At 40.2% G+C, this 19,710-nt stretch overlaps 1 protein-coding gene across 3 annotated transcripts in view; it reads left to right on the forward strand.

The window, feature by feature from the left end:
* The window catches only part of flt4 (fms related receptor tyrosine kinase 4), a 56,452-nt gene extending 36,928 nt beyond the window's left edge, over positions 1–19,524 (forward strand). For 2 of the 3 annotated variants that reach the window (XM_088293200.1, XM_088293202.1), the window contains exons 12-30: positions 337–445; positions 2,815–3,165; positions 4,385–4,531; positions 6,550–6,681; positions 9,535–9,641; positions 10,012–10,147; positions 10,594–10,698; positions 11,843–11,956; positions 12,342–12,430; positions 12,517–12,679; positions 12,749–12,843; positions 14,867–14,989; positions 15,122–15,233; positions 15,462–15,561; positions 16,587–16,692; positions 16,770–16,894; positions 17,692–17,815; positions 18,255–18,340; positions 19,048–19,524. In XM_088293200.1, coding sequence (XP_088149326.1) covers positions 337–445; positions 2,815–3,165; positions 4,385–4,531; positions 6,550–6,681; positions 9,535–9,641; positions 10,012–10,147; positions 10,594–10,698; positions 11,843–11,956; positions 12,342–12,430; positions 12,517–12,679; positions 12,749–12,843; positions 14,867–14,989; positions 15,122–15,233; positions 15,462–15,561; positions 16,587–16,692; positions 16,770–16,894; positions 17,692–17,815; positions 18,255–18,340; positions 19,048–19,270 — 2,547 coding nt within the window. In that variant the 3' untranslated portion in view covers positions 19,271–19,524. The remainder of the gene's footprint in view (positions 1–336; positions 446–2,814; positions 3,166–4,384; positions 4,532–6,549; positions 6,682–9,534; positions 9,642–10,011; positions 10,148–10,593; positions 10,699–11,842; positions 11,957–12,341; positions 12,431–12,516; positions 12,680–12,748; positions 12,844–14,866; positions 14,990–15,121; positions 15,234–15,461; positions 15,562–16,586; positions 16,693–16,769; positions 16,895–17,691; positions 17,816–18,254; positions 18,341–19,047) is intronic. The other variant, XM_088293201.1, reaches the window with a different exon arrangement.
* The last annotated feature ends 186 nt before the right edge of the window (positions 19,525–19,710 follow it).

The raw sequence follows: 19,710 nt of genomic DNA on the forward strand, positions 1-19,710 counted from the left end.
CAAAATTTGTCAATCAAAACCCATTTCCACAGTAGAAATATTTAGAACGGCCTTCCTCTGCAGGCTTCCTGCAATGGTTCCATGCAAACACACACATGTGCACCTCCTCACTTCTGCTCAGAAGAGGAAATCAATGCAGGAAGACAAAATGAAACTGACATTGTACTATTTGAACACACACACATACACACACACACACACACACACACTCCGTTCAGCCATCACTGAGTGAAGTTTGCTTTGTCTGAACCTGTCAAAACACAATCAACTTTATGTCTGCTCAGAAAAGTACTTGACAGCCAACTACATCTCTCCTCCACCTTCTCTCACCCGCAGACAGTCAGCCGGCTGCAGATTCGCAACGCCAGTTTGTCTCTTCTGTACAAGTGCTCTGCGGAGAATAAAGTCGGCAAAGATGAACGCCTCATTTACTTCTACGTAACCAGTGAGTAGGCTTTGTTAGGCTGCCCTGTCCTGCCCTGAAATTCCCTACCGGGCCAACTGATTGACGTTCTGTCTATTTCGGTGTTCCTCTTACATGTTTGAATTGTCACAATTTCTGATTTCTGCACCTCAAGACACTTGACGGATCACCACATTTGTTTGTGCTTACAGTTTGGGAAGGCAGGTTTAAAAAATTCAACGGGAAAATCCTTTTCAGCCAAAGAACACGGATGTATTATTTAGTAGGACACTGTTGCGAAAGCATCTATCCTGTAATTGGAAAAGCTGACTTATATAAAAAAAGTTGTAAAAGTATAAAAAATGTAATAATGCTCAGTTTTGATTGACACTCTTATGTGTCTTTGTAGATGTTAGACCTCAACAAGGTTTTACTTTGGCTTTTTAATCACCAACGACACCAACCAGGGAAGGCAAAGGTTCAAAAGTTCCATCTTGGATTTATCAGACACATTTTTCTCAGGGAATTTAGTTACGGTGGAAAGAGAACAAGGTTTAACTTTTTGTCCATCTTTTCAAAAAGGACAGCTCAGTCACAACACTGCTCATTAGCGAAAGAACAATTTAAAGTACATCGAGTGAAGCATGGTGATGGCGGCTTTGAGGCGTTTTTTTCTTCAGCTGGAACAAAGGCATTAAACAAAGTAAAGGGAAAAATGAACGTTTCCAAATCAGTGTTAGCACAAAACTTCAGTCCTCAGCTGGAAAGTGAAAACAATGACAGGAAAAGCCCACTAGAACAACTGATTGTGTTTGTTTTTTTTGTTTTGTGTTTTTTTTTTAGAATTAATCACAACACTTTTCGGTTGCAGGTCAGTGCTGACTCCCATGAAGCATGATTTTGAATGTGAATATTTTGGGTGTCGTTTGTTGGCTGTTGTGCGCACACTTGTGCAACCACCACTTTATCTCAGTTGTTTATTTGGACTTCCTCCCGCAAAAAGATTGTAAACAAAATTCAACAGAGTTGTACGAGTTATGGGGATGTCAGGGATGTTTCTGTCAAAACAAGCTTGAACAAATGAATCAACCAGCCAAGATTGTCTTTGTCACTCGCGAGGAGCAGTCCTCCAAAGCCCTCAGTGTGAGGAGGCCCAGAGAAAAAGCTGAAGCTTCTGCTCCCGTGTGTTTTTTATTTGCATCGCAGCATAAGCAATTTGAATATGCAACTCATACAGAATGGAAAACTTGAACATTGACTTTATCACACTCGCCCACGCTCTTCCTGCTTATTCTAACAGTTTCTGTTTACAAGACATGTTTTGGTTCACACTTCTGCTAAGTTTGAGCTGGCCGGCTTCCTGTTCTGCTGCCAGCGCAGACACTAATTCCAAACCGCAAAGAGGTATATGTTCACTTGTGACCTTCTGACCTGTAAGCATAGGTTTGAAGCTTGATAATATGACAAATTAATTTCTTTGACAGTGGACATATTAATTGTGACAAAATGATGTGAAATTATTGATCTTGGTATAATTTTTTTTACCTGGCATTTGAACAGGGGTGTGTAGACTTTTTAAATATTGAAGAGCCACCCCACTAAATGCTAAATGGCATTTCCTTTGCGTCAGGATGGGTACTGAGCAATTACAGAGAACGTTCTTGAGCGGAATTGGGATCATTTGCTGGCCAGCTTTGTCAAAAAATATAAAAAACGTATGGATTTAGATGTGTCGACAAGTACATTTTAGAACACTTTTCATATAATCACAAAGTGCCTCACATACAATATGTTCATACATAATACGGTAGATCAGAGGTCACCAGCATATTTGAAACTTACTTTGGTTAATATGAAGGGCTACCCGTCATTGTATGTATGAACAATTTCTCACATTTAACAATAATTTAACAAGGCAGGAAATATCATTATGCAACCTTTTATTTAAAGCTCTGCAAGTGCACCGCACAGTCGAGTACATCTACGCCTTGAAATCAAAAGGAAGGCTGAGTACCTTTACTTTGCAAGATTAGTTTGATTTTCATCTGCAGTGAGTGAATTCATTACTGATCAGACAGTGTGACTGTCAAGATCATTTTATCATTTAGAGGTCATTTGCCAACGGTGGCTTAAAGTTTCCAAACACATTTTAAAAGGAGCTAGATTTTTGCTTCATGCTTTTTGAAAAAAATGTTGAGGGTAGTTTGAAAAGTCATCTATCAGCCATCGACTTCTTTTTTTTTTTTAGGAATTATTATGATCATTGATTTATTATTTACCGTACTTTTGATTTAGATAAATGTATCAGCCAATAAATGGGTCTATGCCGCCATTTATTTGCGTACAAACAAAAGTCAATTTCCCATGAAATGTCCCATTATTTTATTTATTTATTTATTTTTTTGTAACAGCCATCCCTGAGGGGTTCAGCGTAGATGTATATCCATCAGAGAATCCCCTGGAGCAAGACGAGGTGTCTTTGTGCTGCAGTGCCGACAATTACACATACGAGCAGCTGCAGTGGTACCGTCTGGACCCCCAAGCCCTGCAGGGCAAGCCCCAGGAACTGGACTGCAGAAGCGTGCACCTCTACGCCGACGCCCTTGACGGACAGCTCATCTTCCAGGACGCATCCAACAGCTGGGTCCTGGATTTCACCCTTACCGCCATCCAGCTGCAAGACGCGGGTCACTATGTGTGTGAGGCTCAGAGCAGACGGAGCGGCGAGAGGCATTGTCTGTTCCGATATATGTCTGTCAAAGGTGAGGGACAAAAAAGATGGACTCAACCCTCTATGTATTACATTTCTAAAAAGAAACAGTCGGATAATCATGAAATGTACCCTGAAAGCACTCAGTGGACATGGATTCCAAATGCACACTGATGCATTGAGCAGCCCACGCAAGTCCACACTCGCATAGTGAAGAATGTAGCATCAACAGCATTGAAAGTTGAGCTAAGGTGCCGCAGGGCTGAACAACATAATGTGCGCCTCGATCGCATGCTCTAATCTCGCTCGGGTGCCAGCAAGAAGTAATGGAATGATAATGCCGTGATTTTCTTCAACTTTGCCCTCTCTGCCATCATGTGTGGACCGAATGCAGTGAAGCCCCTGTGAATAATTATTTTGTAATTGGGTATAGATGCCACAAAATAGCAGCAAAGCTCTTAAGACAGAATCGTAAACCATCAACATGCTACGAGCATGTTCACAATCCTGAACTCATGAATGACTGAATTCAGTAATTCAATTATTCAACATAAATTACCTTCACTTGAGGATTCTCAATATTATTAGCTAGCAATTAGGCTGAATAACATATACTGAAAAATTGGCTGCTAATAACCATTTTTTATTAAGGGGCCACACAGAACCAATTCAATTTAAAAGTGGACAAAATATATGCCTACGTGCAAAATACCTGATAATAAAATATTTTTCAATGCCTATATTAAAGATAAGATACACTATCCAAACCCCAAAACAAAAGGTTTGAGATAAACAACAAAATAACCACATGCTCAAATCTTTTTTTTTTTTTATCTGGTGCAAAGGGCTTCCTTGCATAAAAATGACCATTCATGGACGGCATAAAACTGCTTTACGAGAATCCAACATAAAGCAAGAACTTGTTTTGTTCATATTTTCCCAAAAATGACTCTTCCCTCTACTACACCTTCACGTTGTAGTAAAGGGCATCATTAGAGCCATTGTCAGTGCAACTAAGACATATTTGCCATCTAGTGGTGAATGGTGGCATTACAATTTAAAATTAAAGGTGATCCCTGCATAATCAAAGTTTGGCACCCTCAGATTTTTTTCCTCTTTCTTTTTTCAATAATTTTTCCCCATCCTAATTTTAGTCGAAATCATTTATAGAATTTTTATCAGCAATATTATCTTTTTTTTTTCCATGACTGATACTGCGTTTCACACAAATCCAATCGCTCAGTTTTGAGTCCGTGTGCTTTCATCTTCAGGTCTGGAGGCGCCTCGTTACAAGCGCAGTCTCACCAACCAGACCGTAAATGTGACGGAATCGCTGCACATGGAGTGCGACGTGGAGGGACGACCTCTGCCGCACCTCTCGTGGTTCAAAGACAACCAGCCGCTTCACCAAATGTCAGGTACATGATCGTGTCTGCATTGTCCACCACGCACTGGCTTTGTTGTTTTAGTGATCCTTTCGTCAGCATTCACCTTATTTTCGCAAAACCGACAATTGTCGTACCGATGCAAAAAGCTGTGGAATTGCCCAAGTCAAACATTTTTTTAAAAAACAGGATGTAATTACATCGTAATGATATGTTTTTTTTTGTTTTTTTTTTAAAAATTTTTTTACTTAGATTATTTTTTTCTTTTGTTTTGGGGCTTTTTTGGGGGCGGGGGGTAAACAACCCCTGTTATTTGTGTCTATGTCTATGTGTAAAATGCATTTTGCAGGTTGATCACCATTTTTTTCTAGCCTTTTTGTGTTAAAAAAAAAAAAGTAATTTTTTCGTGTGCTATTATAGCGGAGAGCCACTGTACCTTATTTGAGTTACATGCAAGGTTATTATTGTTAACATAATAACCAAAATTAAAATAGAAAAAACTTTTTCAATTACGAAATAAAATAAAAACACTTTGCTTAAAAAAAACAGTAACTAACTGAAAATACATTTTACTAAAACGACTATTCTAGCTAATATGTTTTTAATTTCCGTCAATGTCAGTTATGTTCTACACGAGTTTTAATTTAAATAATTTTATTTCAGTATTACAGAACGGCTGTGTCAAAGAAAGAAGGTTGAAGAGTCGTTTGGAAATTGTAGTTTTATTTACTTTACAACACAATACTTTGTGTTGTTTTGTTTTGGGGGTTTTTTAATCTCGTACTCCGCAAATTCTACTTATACAGCCATGGAAAAGAAATTACAACCTACTCATGTTTCTTCAGTTTCCTTTTAATGTTGAATGGCTAGAAAAACTAAATGTTTTTGTTTGGGGCAATCACAACAAAAATAGCTCAAGAGTCAACTAATACTAAAGCTAATAAAAATTCAACAAAAATAAACCATTTTATTCAAAGTAAAATTAAAAAAGGGCAAAATGAAATACAAACTAACAAAAAAAAAATCCCAAACTACTTCAGCCCCTGGTTGTACGTTGATTTCAATGTAAATACAGACTTGCATTTGAAAATGTTATGGAATTGGAACAATTTTTAAGTCAACCTGTGTCACAGAATGAATCGTCTTTGAATTTTTATGATCTGCTGTCAATTCAAAAGTCCTCTCTGTGATTCCACCACTGGAATGGTAAATGGCACCATCCATCATTTTTACATAGACCAACAGCCTAGTTCTATATATATATATATATATATATATATATATATATATATATATATATATATATATATATATATATATATATATATATATATATATATATATATATATATATATATATATATATATATATATATATATATATATATATATATATATATATATATATATATATATATATCTGGTAAAGTCAACAAATCTAACGGAACACTACTGTAGATAATGCATATTTTTACACAGCAACTCAACACCCACCTCGCAAGCTGCACACACTCTCATACACCCACATTGTTGGTCAGAGTTTGCATATTTTGGGACATTGCTCAGATCAAGATTTCCACTTAGACATAAAAGCAAGATAACAGTGTTCATTATTACTCAAGGACAAACAAAAAAAAAAAACACAGCTGTTTTTTAGGGGGTTGATCCAATCCACCCACCACCCTCTCATGCATTTCATGCCGCTGAAATATTATTTCAAACAAACCAAATTGGCACAGATGTGTACTGTGCATGAATGCCTATGCACACAAACACGCAAATTCTATGTTGCTGACGGTGATGACTCATTAGATTTCTCAGCCTGTCTCTCCTTGAAGATACGGGGGCGAGTGACGGGCTCCTCAGAAGGGCTGCGGGGACAAACGGTTCAATGCAAAGGATGTGAAAGTAATGGGGAAAATATTTACAATTGTTTGCGAAGGTAGAGGATGTTTTGATGATTACGCGTCAGGGTTCGGCCCAGCCCAGCCCCCCCCCCCCCCCTATAGAAAAAGTTCAATCTCCGCCCCTGATTACATGACTCCTTGCAGGGATCCAGCTGCATGATTCAAACCGTACCCTCAGCATCCAGCGAGTTCGGGAGGAGGATGCCGGCCTTTACACCTGCACGGCCTGCAACCAGCGGGGCTGTGTCCACTCGACCGCTGCCATCCGCGTCATTGGTGAGAATCACAAATCCGCAAACGCAATAGAGAAAAGCACCTCACTGCTGACGCACCACATATGCTCAGGTCGGAATTTTAATCAGTCACTTCTCGCATTTCACCGCTTGAGGCATGTTCACACCACTGCAATATAATCAAAGTCACTGACCACTGGAGTAATTATGTCACCCGGATGAATAATTCAATAGGTTTGCAGTAGAGGGCTTCATGGGTAATTGATCAGATTGATGATTTGCTCACCTTAAAGATTAATTGTCCGGATGTTAGAAAAATGCAGATTATCAGTTGACTGTATTGCTGTAGCTGCCTCTACAATCATTGATGTGGCATCATTTTATACCCTTGACTAGAATCTGAAGGTTGAAAGAGTCCATTCCGGTGGTGTCCAGGATGGCCGAGTGGTCTAAGGCGCCGCGTTCAGGAACCAGTCTCCCCAGGAGGCCTGGGTTCGAATCTCGAATTTCCCCATTGTGGGACTAATAAAGGGCAAATTATAATTATTATTATTATTATTATGTCCCATTTCTTTAAAATGTTCCCTTAATGGAAATATTGGAACTAGAATTAAATCTGTTTTAGGGTCAAACTACTCATTGCCAGACATTTTTTCTTGGACTTTTAATTCATACTACTCACAAAAAGTTAGGGATATTATATTTGAGTGTTAGTTGAAATTTCAGGATGAATTTGAAATGCTCTACAGCAAGGGCGGGCAACTGGGGTCCTACAGACCCCTACATTAACTTCCACGACTAAAAACCTTTTATTTTATTTTATTGGTGAAAAATGGGTGGGGGGGGGGTTTAACAAATCCAACAAATTCTTAAAAACAAACAAACAAAAAAAGAAACTGATAAACAGTCAATATGTTTAAAAAAAAACGGGTGAAATTGGAAGAAACACCAGGAGAAATCCAACTTATTAAGAAAATATTGAAAAAAAACTAGGGGAATCCTCGAATGCTGAACTGTGAATATGCCGGGGTCGACTGCAGTTCTAAGTTGTAATATCACCAATCACCACTAGATGGCAGATGTCTTATTTGTGCTTCCATAGGGTCTTAACTACCCTATACTACAATCTGAGTAGGCCAAATATTTTTTGTGGATTTGAAATTATATGATGGATGAACAAAGCGGCTCAATCACAACATTTTGATTGATTTTTAATTTCAGAATACGTTTTGACATTTCATATTGGTTTCTTGTTCAACGGTTTTGTGCCATCCTTGAATGGTCAATGATCCCTTTGCACTGGAAAGAAAAAAAATACAGTATGTGGTTATTTTGTGGGTTGCTTCAAAACATTTGTTGTTGGGTTACAATAGTGGCTCTTTTATGCATGTATTGAAAAAAAATTAAATATATGAAGTATTTTCATCCATATTAATTTTTTTGTCATACATCTAGTTAGGAAGTGCTTTTAAGTTGCCTATCCATGCGCTCCAGTATAACATTTCACTTCAATACACACAATAAACAATCTTTTTTTTGCATTAGAATGCTGGCCAATGGTGTACCTAATCTGTAGTTGGTGCAGTTTTTCGAGCTTTCTGGAAACATGACTTAAGCCATTATTTTATAAAGGTAGCGACAGGTAAACTTCATCTGACTTTCCTTAAATACTCAAATGTCCTTGTCCAACTGCTCAATGTTGCAGGACTTTTTGCACATCTTAAAATTCACAAGAGGTGTTTGGACCATGACTCGACCAGTACGTTACAGGAAAAAAAATACGGTCTCTACATTAACGTTAATAACATTTGATGATGCTTATCGTGACCCTGGACACTTACTGCTTTGGATGCAAGTCCACTCACTCTGTAATTTTTATTGGATATAATCCCTTTTCTTCTTCATCCTTCAGCATTTGAAGGCCGATAGTACTGAACTGTATTAGCATACAAAGGCTCCTTCCAACACAGCCCACTGATGCTAAATGGTTTTCTTCACGGCCTTATCCCAAGATTCTGTGCACGCCTCTCCTCAGTACAATAAATTATTTCAGTGCAGCGGTACACAGGCCTAAAGTATACATAACACCAGATATGTTCAAGCTCCCGGGACAGCAAAACCTTGTAATCCCTCTTAAATTATTTGACACTGGCATTCCATCGCTCCGCAGGTGACACAACCAAGAAATAAGTGCGCAATGTAATGAATGATGACGCTTGGGGGCTTTGTTCGGTATTACCTCTGAAGATCCCAAGGCTGTCTGCTGCCTCCAAACACACCACATCAAACCAGGAATTTTCAATTACAAATCCCTGATTGACGTGCATATTGTATGTGTGTGCGTACATGTGCTCATTTTGTCAGTGCGGCTGCACACACAAGTGAATATGTATTTATTTACGTCTCTGTCTTCATGTGCTTACAATTCCTCCTTTGGCAGAATGCCTAGGCCTACTTTTTCATCTTACTCGGGACATAAAGGAATGTATGAATTAATCACTTCCTTCCCTTCGTAGGAGTGTGTATGCATGCCCTTCAAACCCAGAAAACAGGACAATTAAGAGACTTTTATTGACATCCATATGTTTTTTTTTTTCCACACAACTGGACGCTCGTCTCTCACAGGAAAAAAAATGTTTTTCCAACCCACTCATTGAGGAGTTGTGGATTTTGAGCAGATTGGGTTTCTTTTCCCCAAGGTCAGCTTGATTATTTAGTTGAGTTGAAGATTGGAATTGGGCACGCCAAAGCTGGCCGCAATGAAGTTGAAGTAAATTTAATGTGACATGATTTGAATTTGCAGGTGGCGGCTGAATGGCTCTTTGGGGAACTTTGGACTTAGTGTTGGCTTTGGAATGTTCCCATCCTAAAATGCCTTTCCTCTCTTTCTGCTTAGGTTCCAGCGATAAGGCCAATGTGGAGATCATCATACTCATCGGAACCGGAGCGATTGCCGTGTTCTTCTGGGCTTTGCTCATCCTCATATTCTGCAACGTGAAACGGGTCAGGCGCTCTTGCTTTTCCGCGGTTGTGTGTTTGAGAAATGAGACGGACCCTCTTTAACCTTTGATTCACCTCGAAATCAACCTCCTCTTCGATCGCTGCCGTTTGCTCGGAGGCCTTCCAATGTCTCCTCGGAGTCCAATTACACCATTTGTCGCTATTAACCCTTATAACAAGGAAGCGCATGATGACTCCCCACCCCAATAGGCTTTTATTTACTTTTTTGCTCACTCCGTCACAAATGACATCACCTCACAGCTGCTCTGCAGCAGGATGGCGTCGTCAGTGGGAATACTCGGTCACAGCAGCATGACTCTCTTTTCATTTTTCATTTCCGGCTCACTGCAAATGCATCATCTCTGTTCCTCAGATTAACCCGGCAGACATTAAGACGGGCTATTTGTCAATCATCATGGACCCTTTGGAGGTCCCCTTGGATGAACAGTGTGAATATCTGCCTTATGACTCCTCCCAGTGGGAAATCCCCCGGGACCGACTGCGACTGGGTGAGTGACCCACAAGGGGGGGGGGGGTGATCACGGACGCATGCTGGCGATGATGCAGTTAACAGGTGGCAACGACGCACAAGGGAAAAACAAAGGCAAGAACATACGGATGAAACCGAATTCGGTTTCCATTTCCGTGAATTCTTATTGGCCGAGGTTAGATTGCAGACTGCCAAGAAAAGTGCTAATGTTTAATATTGCACTCGCTCCCTGCACGGCTCTTTAAAAACACCCCGAGGAAAAAAAGCATCTGCTCGTGGATGCAACTCATTGGAGCGTTCTGTTTTCCAAACGTTGCAATTGAAGTTGTCATTTTTCTGACTTGTCTGCCAGATGCATTTACGTTTTGTAACGCCGCCTTTGCTAAGCTGCTTTCATGATGCTGAGATTGCCCCAGTAAATATCAAGCACTAACTATTGCGTCCGTTTGGCGTCTCTCGACGCAGGAAAAGTTTTAGGCCACGGTGCCTTTGGCAAGGTCATTGAGGCGTCAATCTACGGGATCAGCAAGAGCGCACGTCTGGACACTGTGGCTGTCAAGATGCTGAAAGGTCAGAGACATCTTTTCAAATGTATCACTGGATTCTCAGTTTTTGTCTGGATTAAAATATCAGGCGGGAAAGACCGTAGCTCACTGCAACATTGAACGAACCCTGACAAATAAAAAATGTTACCTGCACAATGTTGGAAAGCTTCGCCGTTCAGTGAGACACGTGCTTTAAATTTTCTTTCTTAAAATTTTAACCAAGACATGTTGGACAGTTGTATGTTTCCAGCGCAGTTTGGTGTGGCAAAATATACATCAAATCTTTGCTCATGCAAATCATTACAAACATCAAATCGAATTATTTCGATTTATACTTGGTGTGAATCTCTCATGAAAACCGATTCGTGATACACGGGGCGCGATACGATTCAAGGATGGAGCGATTTCAAAATGTAACAATTCGATTTGGACCGGCAAATCAAAGCCAACTTTACAATTCAAATTGTTGTTTTTGTGGCTTTTTTTTTTTTCACCCTTAAGGTGGAAAGATCTGAACTGCATTGTAACTTGAAAGATTTTTGGCAATTAAGAGTTTTATGTTTTGTTTCTTTTTTTTTTTAAGTCAGGCAGATAGGCAGACTGATTCAGTAATTTGTGATTTGCAAAAGTAATGAATGCAAGCGTGACAGAAGATTTGATCGCGTTCTGCGTTCTGTTAAGGGAGGTGAGTGGTCTGGGAGGGTGTGAAGTTATGAAAAAAAGAAAACACGAAAAAACCAAAGGGTGGTATCCAAAAGTTAAAGTTTTCTTATACTTTTTTCCCTCTTCTAGGAAACAATTTTCCCTAATAGTATGAGGCAGTTTGTTCTATTAAAAAGCCCTAACTGTGATTGCTTTTTAAAGGGGAATTGCTTTTTTTTTTTTTTACAGTGGGATAATGAAAGCCTAAGATTCTCGATGAACAAGTGAAATGATTGTATAGCTTTGTCATTGCCGCTTGATGAGCATGAGTCATCTATAATGGAAGTTCATTTCAAGAGAACACCAGGACAGTGTGTCTCGAATGTGTGTTAAAACACGTCCACCTGCATGAAATATGCTGGACCCGGGCGGTCAAACACGTGACGCGTTCGAGCAAACGTTTTCTTCTCAAGGCCCACGTTGAATTCCAGATGAAGCGATGTTTACCTTCCCTTCTGTGCTTTCAGACGGAGCCACGGCCAGCGAGCACAAAGCTTTAATGTCCGAGCTGAAGATCCTCATTCACATCGGCAACCATCTGAATGTCGTGAACCTGTTAGGAGCTTGCACCAAACCAAATGGTCAGTTTGAAGTGCATGAATGCGCCGAATGAGCCCTGCGCTGCGCTGCGCTGCGCTGTTTCGTCTTTGTTGGAACAGATGCTTTGTCCTCGCGGGAACCCTTTCCTGTTAGTCGTCCCTCGGTTAGCTCACAGCAAGACCTTCTTTGTTTTATTTGGTTTGTTTTACTGTTGTTTCTCTCCAGTGCCATTTATGCTTAAAGCGCAAACAAGTCTGCCAAGGCAATTATATAATGGCGGCATGGGAGCACAGAAATGTTCTTTGGCTAATTCCAGATGATGTCAAATTGGGTGTTACATTTATTTTTTACGGATTAGGAAAGCAAGAATAATTTGCTGTGTTTTCTTGCGAGACGGGTTGGTCTCATTTGTGTTTGTCTGCGCAGGTCCGCTGATGGTGATTGTGGAATACTGCAAGTACGGGAATCTGTCCAACTTCCTGCGAGCAAAAAGAGAGTTTTTCCTCCCCTATAGGGTATGAAACCGCCGTCAATTATAGAGAGGCACTCAGGCGTGATTCCAACTGATGAAATAAAGCGTTTGGCTCATTTCCCCATTTAGGATCGCTCACCCAAAACTCAGAGCCAAGTTAGACGGATGATTGAAGCCGGTCAAACGGACCAAAAAACTCGCCAGCATCCACCCTCGCCGTCCTCCTCCCCGCTCGTCGGCCTTCAGACGCCATCATCCAACACGGCCTGTCGGAAACCTGCCGTGGAGAAACGTGAGTGGCAAAAAGAGCAGATTGAGTGGCTTTCATCTTTCATTTTAGTCCTTGTCTCTCTCCCCACAGTGGAGGATTTGTGGAAAACGCCTTTGACGATAGAAGATCTAATTTGCTACAGTTTCCAAGTGGCCCGTGGGATGGAGTTCCTGGCATCTAGAAAGGTTCATTATCAGCACTGTAGCAATTAGTCTGTGAGCAGCGGTGATTTGTCTCTCGAGGTTGCATTCGCAGGAACTAGATTGTGGCTCAGATCATTAGCAAGTCAAAGGACAGCAGCAAGCATTCGCAAAATGCTGTTCTTTTCAACCGATAAATGTGGTATATTTCTATATTTACAAGGGGCCGCAATTTTTATTTCATTTTACTTGTGTTTTCAAACACTGCTTTTGTGTTTTTTTTATTCACACTATAACACTCATTTTGCTCGTATGTGTGTTTAATATCTTGACGTCTAAAAGTAGCCTGCGCCCCTCCCAGTGTTTGGGGACCACTGACATAAATGACATCCTGCATCGAGTTATTTGTCCTGGTGAGCTCATAAAAAAATCATCAGTCCAGCGCAATCCTTCTCATTTGATGGATTGAAAAACAAATAAGAAGAGGGGACAAATGTTCAATCACATTGTGGCGAGTGAGAGTCTAATCAGAAGCACGCGCTTTGGCAAAAATGGTGATAAAAGGAAAAGATGGGCTTCCATATTTTCATCTGTCCATCTGAAAGCCCATGAAACAAAAAAAAAAAATTGGCGAACAAAGGCAAGCAACATTTTGCTTCGTGGGGAATAGCGGAAATTGCTGCGATTGGATGCACTAAAACTCCTTTGTAGATATGCAAATCATTCAGTGAAACAAAGTCAGACGCAAAACAATCCTTAGCTTCTCTCTAAACTAGACGCAACTGGACGTCTTTAATGTAACACGGCAGTCAACGTTGTATCACATGATCTTTGACCATCATACTTAACGACAGCACATTTCTAATTTCAAATGTCGTCATGGCTACGAAGCGAAGCATGGAGAGACTCCGCAGCTGAAATACATGAGCGCAGTCGGTGAATGAGGCCATCCCAGAAAATAGCCTCTCAAATATACACACTTTGTTCTCTTAGTATTGTTATAATGTAGTTATAACAGCCTATTCTGCGATATTGTTTGCGGTTCATTAAAAAGGTCATTACGTACTTCCCGATAAGAACACCAGAGGTCGCTTTTATTCTGCGGCAGCAAATTGGTAGCATGGAATTAGTCGACAGTAACTAACTTTAGTTTGTTCAGTTTAGGCACGGAGCTCACTGTGGTTGATTATTTTCATTTCATCATTTATGACGGAAAAACGATGGCAGTCAGTTGAGCTGAACGATTTGAAAAACGATCTAACCGTGACTGTGATTTACTAATATGCGATTATTTATTCATGTATTTGTTCACATTCCTCTTTCTGCACATTTCATAACATGACTCATCTTGAGCACAGTTGATTTTTCCAAGTCGCAGCCTTTGCGACTTGAAAACTGCATTCCTCTACATTGCTATGTCGCTATGAATTCACTGAATTATTGAGCACCAGCAAATGGCCACATCAAATGACTTGGAGGTTCGAATCTGGCCCACGTGGCTCGAGCTTGCCGTCAACGATAAGAAACAATGTGCTCGAGAGGTCATACAGTCGCCATCAACTTGATGAAGCAAGTTTGGACAACTTGAGCAACATCAATCAATATAGCCTTTTTTTTTTTGTACTTTTTTGAATACTGCTTGTTTTTGTCCCTGATTGATTTTGTCTTTATATGAGAAGAGGGAAGCTCATTAAAACCGATATTTCACTGCTTCTTTGTACCCCTTCAGACGTTTTCTGTTGAATGTCTGGCTTCATCGTATCACATCTGTCTCATCGTAATTGCTCGCTGTGAATAGATCAAACTGAAAAGTTTTACATATCAAACAATAGCATGACACGGAACTTTGTAAACAGATTGTAGGTCGCAGTGGATTTCGAAAATGCTCGGCAAAGCCTCTGCGGGGGCTGGCAGACAAAGTCCAGCGCCGCATATCAGCGAGCGCTCAAACAAAGTAAAACTAACAGATGATTAAATTCAATGTCGGAAACAATGTTGGACACACACACACACACACGCGTGAATCTGCGACATTTTGACGCATGTGTGCTCGTGTGTGTGTCTACAGTGTATCCACAGAGACCTGGCGGCTCGCAACATTCTTCTGTCAGAAAGCAACGTTGTGAAGATCTGCGACTTTGGTCTGGCCCGAGACATATACAAAGACCCCGACTACGTCAGGAAAGGCAACGTACGTGCGACAGACACATCTGCTCATGACTTTGTTAGCAAAGTCAACATTACAGTTCACTTTTGTATAAATGCAATTTATGCTTTTGTGCCTCAGCTGGAATATTTGTGTGGTGCTTTGATATCCTCACAGGCCCGACTGCCTCTAAAGTGGATGGCTCCAGAGAGTATCTTTGATAAAGTGTACACCAGCCAGAGTGACGTGTGGTCCTTTGGAGTTCTCCTTTGGGAAATCTTTTCACTTGGTACAAAAACTTTTTTTTTATCAAGACACATACAGTATTTGAAAAGAAAGGGAAGTTCAAACGCAGTCTTTTCTGGTTATGTGGGGTCGCCATTGAAGTGTAAATCACTGCGTCAGCACAGAGGACTTGGGAATTTTGTTGGATTTCTCGAAGCAGATTAAATCGTCATGCCTAATTTTTCATGCACCAGATCCTTTGTTCTATCTCGCGCTTTCTTCTTTCTTCCAGGTGCCTCTCCATATCCTGGAGTGCAAATTGATGAGGAGTTTTGCAAACGATTAAAAGATGGTGTCAGAATGAGATCGCCAGAAACAGCCTCCCCAGAAATGTAAGCTCCATATCAACGGTGGGAAAAATACGGCCCGCCGGCCACACGAGGCAACATCCGTTCTGCTTTCTTAAAAATTACGATTATCAAGAGTCCTGCGCTATTTGTTGTATTAATCAACAGTTTATTCATTAATAAAATTAAAATGCTTAACTAAAATTTATTTATTCTGATATTATTCTCATTTATTTAATTAAATAATTAATGTATTGATTTTTTAATACATAATAAAAGACCCAAGGGAAGGTTGATATGAGTAGTGAGGCAAGACTTGAGGGTATATCCTGAAGATAGATGCACTCGTAAAAATGCTGGGTCAAAGTAACCCAAACTGGGCGAAATAGCCAACCCAGCATGTTAGGTCAGGATTTTGAGCCAACAGGGGAAAAACTATCCATGCTCATGAGTTTGAGCTTGTTAAAGCATGGGGAAAAATACTCATTTTACTACCAACATTTTCTAAGAAGAAGAAGAAAAAAACATTTTCACTTGTCAGGGGTTGCCAGGGCAAATTATGTTATGTTTGGCACAAATTTCCTTCAACTTGAGTACACAATAAAACTGTCCAAATTGGTGACTGGTGTCTGTCCCTAATCTAATCTGTAACTCAATTATTTATGGATAATCAAATTATATATATATATATATTATATATATTTATATATATATATATATATATATATATATATATATATATAATATTACTATTTTCTACCTACCTACACTGAAAAAATATATAAAAATATTCTTTTTTTTTTTAGTTTACTACATTTTAATCATGTGCAACGGATTATTGTACCTGCCCATCTGCTTTATCATCAAAGTAGTCACGTCACCTTGTGATGCAGCACAGTTGTCCATCACATGACTAAGCATAAATTAAATTCTTAAAAACTTGCGTTTCCATTGAAATTATATCGTCCTAAAGACTGAATTTGAATATCATTAACGGGTAGAGAGAATGGATGAACGCATCGTTGGCTGTTGAGCATTCTTTGCGTGACTTTGCTGCCCTCTGCTGGTAGATATGGCATCATGTTGGCGTGCTGGCACGGAGAGCCAAAAGAGAGGCCCCTCTTCCCCACCCTGGTGCAAACCCTGGGAGACCTGCTGCAGGACAACAGTCTGCCCGTGAGATTGACCTGTGAAAAAATAAATCCACAGCAAGAGTGTCCCCCGGTTATTGATCCGATCAAATTTGATCTCAGGATGGCAAGGACTACATCCCTCTGAACCACTCGCAAAGCTCGGAAGACGACGGCTTTTCTCAAGCATCATCACGGCCTCCATCTGAAGAGGAATTGAGGCTCGCCGGCAATGTGCTGCCCATGAGGTGCTGATGTATTTCTTGCTTTGGTCTTATGCGATACCTCATGCAATAATAATAGAATGCGTCGAAATCGCTTTTTATCAGTTGCAGCAAGAGTTTGGAGTGATAAATTACGGCTCCACTGCGACAGCATGTTCCAACCAAACTACGGCAAACACCTTACCGGAGATTTAATATCAACCGTGACAGGTCACTTCGAAGCCAGGATAAAGAACTTTTCACTTCAAGATTGAGACTTTCAAGATTGGAAACTAGCCTTGGGCTGTCAATCAGGGATGGTCACACGTCATTGCCGTCCAAATCCACATTTCACCGACAGCAGGATGGAGAACTCACACTAGTTTTTGTAGCCGAATCCCCAAAAGCCACGGGGACAAGCAAACAAACATGCCACATGCATGGACGACTGGAAACAAACTGCCATTCAGTGTCTTGAATATGGGGGAGTGGCTAAAAACATAAAAAACATAACCCGTGATGAAAAGTCAATTGACACCATTTTGTTTACAGGTCAGCTTCGTTTGAGTTTTTTTTTTTTTTTGCCATTCAAAGAGCTTTTATTGCTTTATTCTTTCCTTTTTTTTCCCCGAATGGAATGACCTAACTGTTGGGAGTATGGTCATTAAACTTCAAAACCCTTGGGGGGGTCTGGACCAGAATTGAGATCATTTAGCTGTTCATGACGTGTTCCGTGAGCGGAATAGGTCAGCTGAGGTTTTATTTGAGTCTGAATTGAAGAAAGTCTCATTGTGAGGCGCTGTCACGTATTTGATGTGCTGACCTCTCACTCGTCTTTCAAGCAGGTATTATAACTTCGTGCCCTTTGCCGGCTGCGTGTTTGTGGGAAGCTCAAAGACATGCCATCCGAGAGTGAAGACGTTTGAAGAGCTGCCTTTAGAGATTCACCCTCAGAAGAGCACTCAGGTAGGAAGTGTCGTACTATTATTAGCAATTTCGTGAAATATATACAGCATTTGGCCTGAGTTCACCTTCAAAGTTATTCACTTTTTAAGGGGTTATTGCGCCACAGGAACACATATTGATTTTGAGTAATATAAAACTCTACACTGAAGAGCTTGAGCAAGGATTCAAAAGCATTTGTAAGGCAGACGGGTTAACCACTAAACTGCCGTTGGTGCTTTAGTAATATAAAGCAAATAATTTTAAATGACTAATTTCCAGGTGCAGTGGTGCGTTTTGGTCTTGCCCAACACTTAAAAATATTATTATCGCCTTCACAGACATGTTCAAGAGCATCTTCTCAATCATCCAAATGAGAAAGAAAGTTGATATTAGGGTGTGGCTGTTGGGCTTTTTCTGAGGTCGGCGGATCACAAGATCTCATGTGACGTTATCTTTGCAGGATAATCAAACAGACAGCGGGATGGTTTTAGCTTCGGAGGAGTTGGAGAGACTTGAACACGGGCGCAAGGGTGCTGTAGCAAAAAGGTGACTTATACAATGATTGCTATTTTATTTCGATTAGGATTTAGTATGGGATTTTTTTTTTTTCATTCTTGACATATTTTTTTAGCAAACACAAGCAATGTTGATAATCATGAATCTCTCATTTTTGCTGGATCATATTTACACTACATAAATATTTTGGTCTTATAGGTCAGGCTTGCATGATGAAAACATGTATTGTGGACTGCACTGAATTTATGTAGACACCACTATATAAATAAATAAATTGTACATACATTTATATAAATAGTAAAGCCTACCAACCGACTAGGCATGAGTCGATATTAGATTTTGGTGGGATGAGAACCGTGAGCAAAAGTATCGCGCAATCACGGAATTCAAATTACAGCTCTAGAATGACCTTTTCGAAATATTTGGATGAAGAAGATAAAGATATTTTTTTTCCCTTTTTAACCCAGTCTTTTTCTTTTTCAACAAAATCAGGCCATGGCTACAAGCAATAAATAAGCAGATTTTGAAAATTGCCTTCAACATCCTAACGATGACCATTTGAATTTGACAAATTGTTCAGTCCTATTAAGACAGAATATCATAATCATACCCAATACTGATCCTAGTTTTGCCCAGTCATCAAGAAACACATTTCACCTCAACACCTTATTGGATGCTCTGCAGTACTAATACGTAGAAACCAAGACAATGCTGACATTTTGGTGTCTCGCCTTCAGACGCATGAGCAGCAGCAGCAGCACGGAGCCTCTGACGGCCTCTCACGGTTGCTTTAGTCGGAACTTCGGCTCCACCAGCTCCACACATCCAAATTTCTTCAACCAGATGTCGGGTCAGACCTTCTACAACAACGAGTACGGACACTTATCTGAAGAGGGCTTTTGCGCCAGTGACTTCTTCTCCTCGCCAAATGCACCCTGCTTGGCCACCTCCAATGTGTGACCTGAATGCCAAGAAAAAGGAAAGGCGGACAGCTCGGTGTGTTACATTGCAGTATGCTGGTGTAAATAAGATATAAAAACAATACGCCAGCGACCCTCGTAAGGATTATGGATGGTGAACTTTAACCTGGGTTGACTCTGGATTTGAATTGATGTGCCTGACTGCACAGCAGCCACTGGGTGGCAGCATTATGACTACAAAATAAAACCAAAGTATTTTCTTAACACATTTACTGTAAAGTTTTTAGCTTTTATATTCATTTGTACAACTGTTACCTTATATGGGAAGATATAAAGAAATGTATCTCCTCACTTCTCTCTGTATTCAGTCTGTTTTCCAATCAATGGAGCACATCGATCCATTTTATTTAGGGTCATAAATGAGCTGGAATCTTTCTCAGCTGATTTGGGGTGAGAGGATGGACCTCCTGAGGGTGGTCA

This window comes from Idiotropiscis lumnitzeri, chromosome 4, assembly GCF_059441095.1.
Source record: "Idiotropiscis lumnitzeri isolate Australia: NSW breed Sydney's pygmy pipehorse chromosome 4, RoL_Ilum_1.0, whole genome shotgun sequence".
Taxonomy (NCBI): domain Eukaryota; kingdom Metazoa; phylum Chordata; class Actinopteri; order Syngnathiformes; family Syngnathidae; genus Idiotropiscis; species Idiotropiscis lumnitzeri.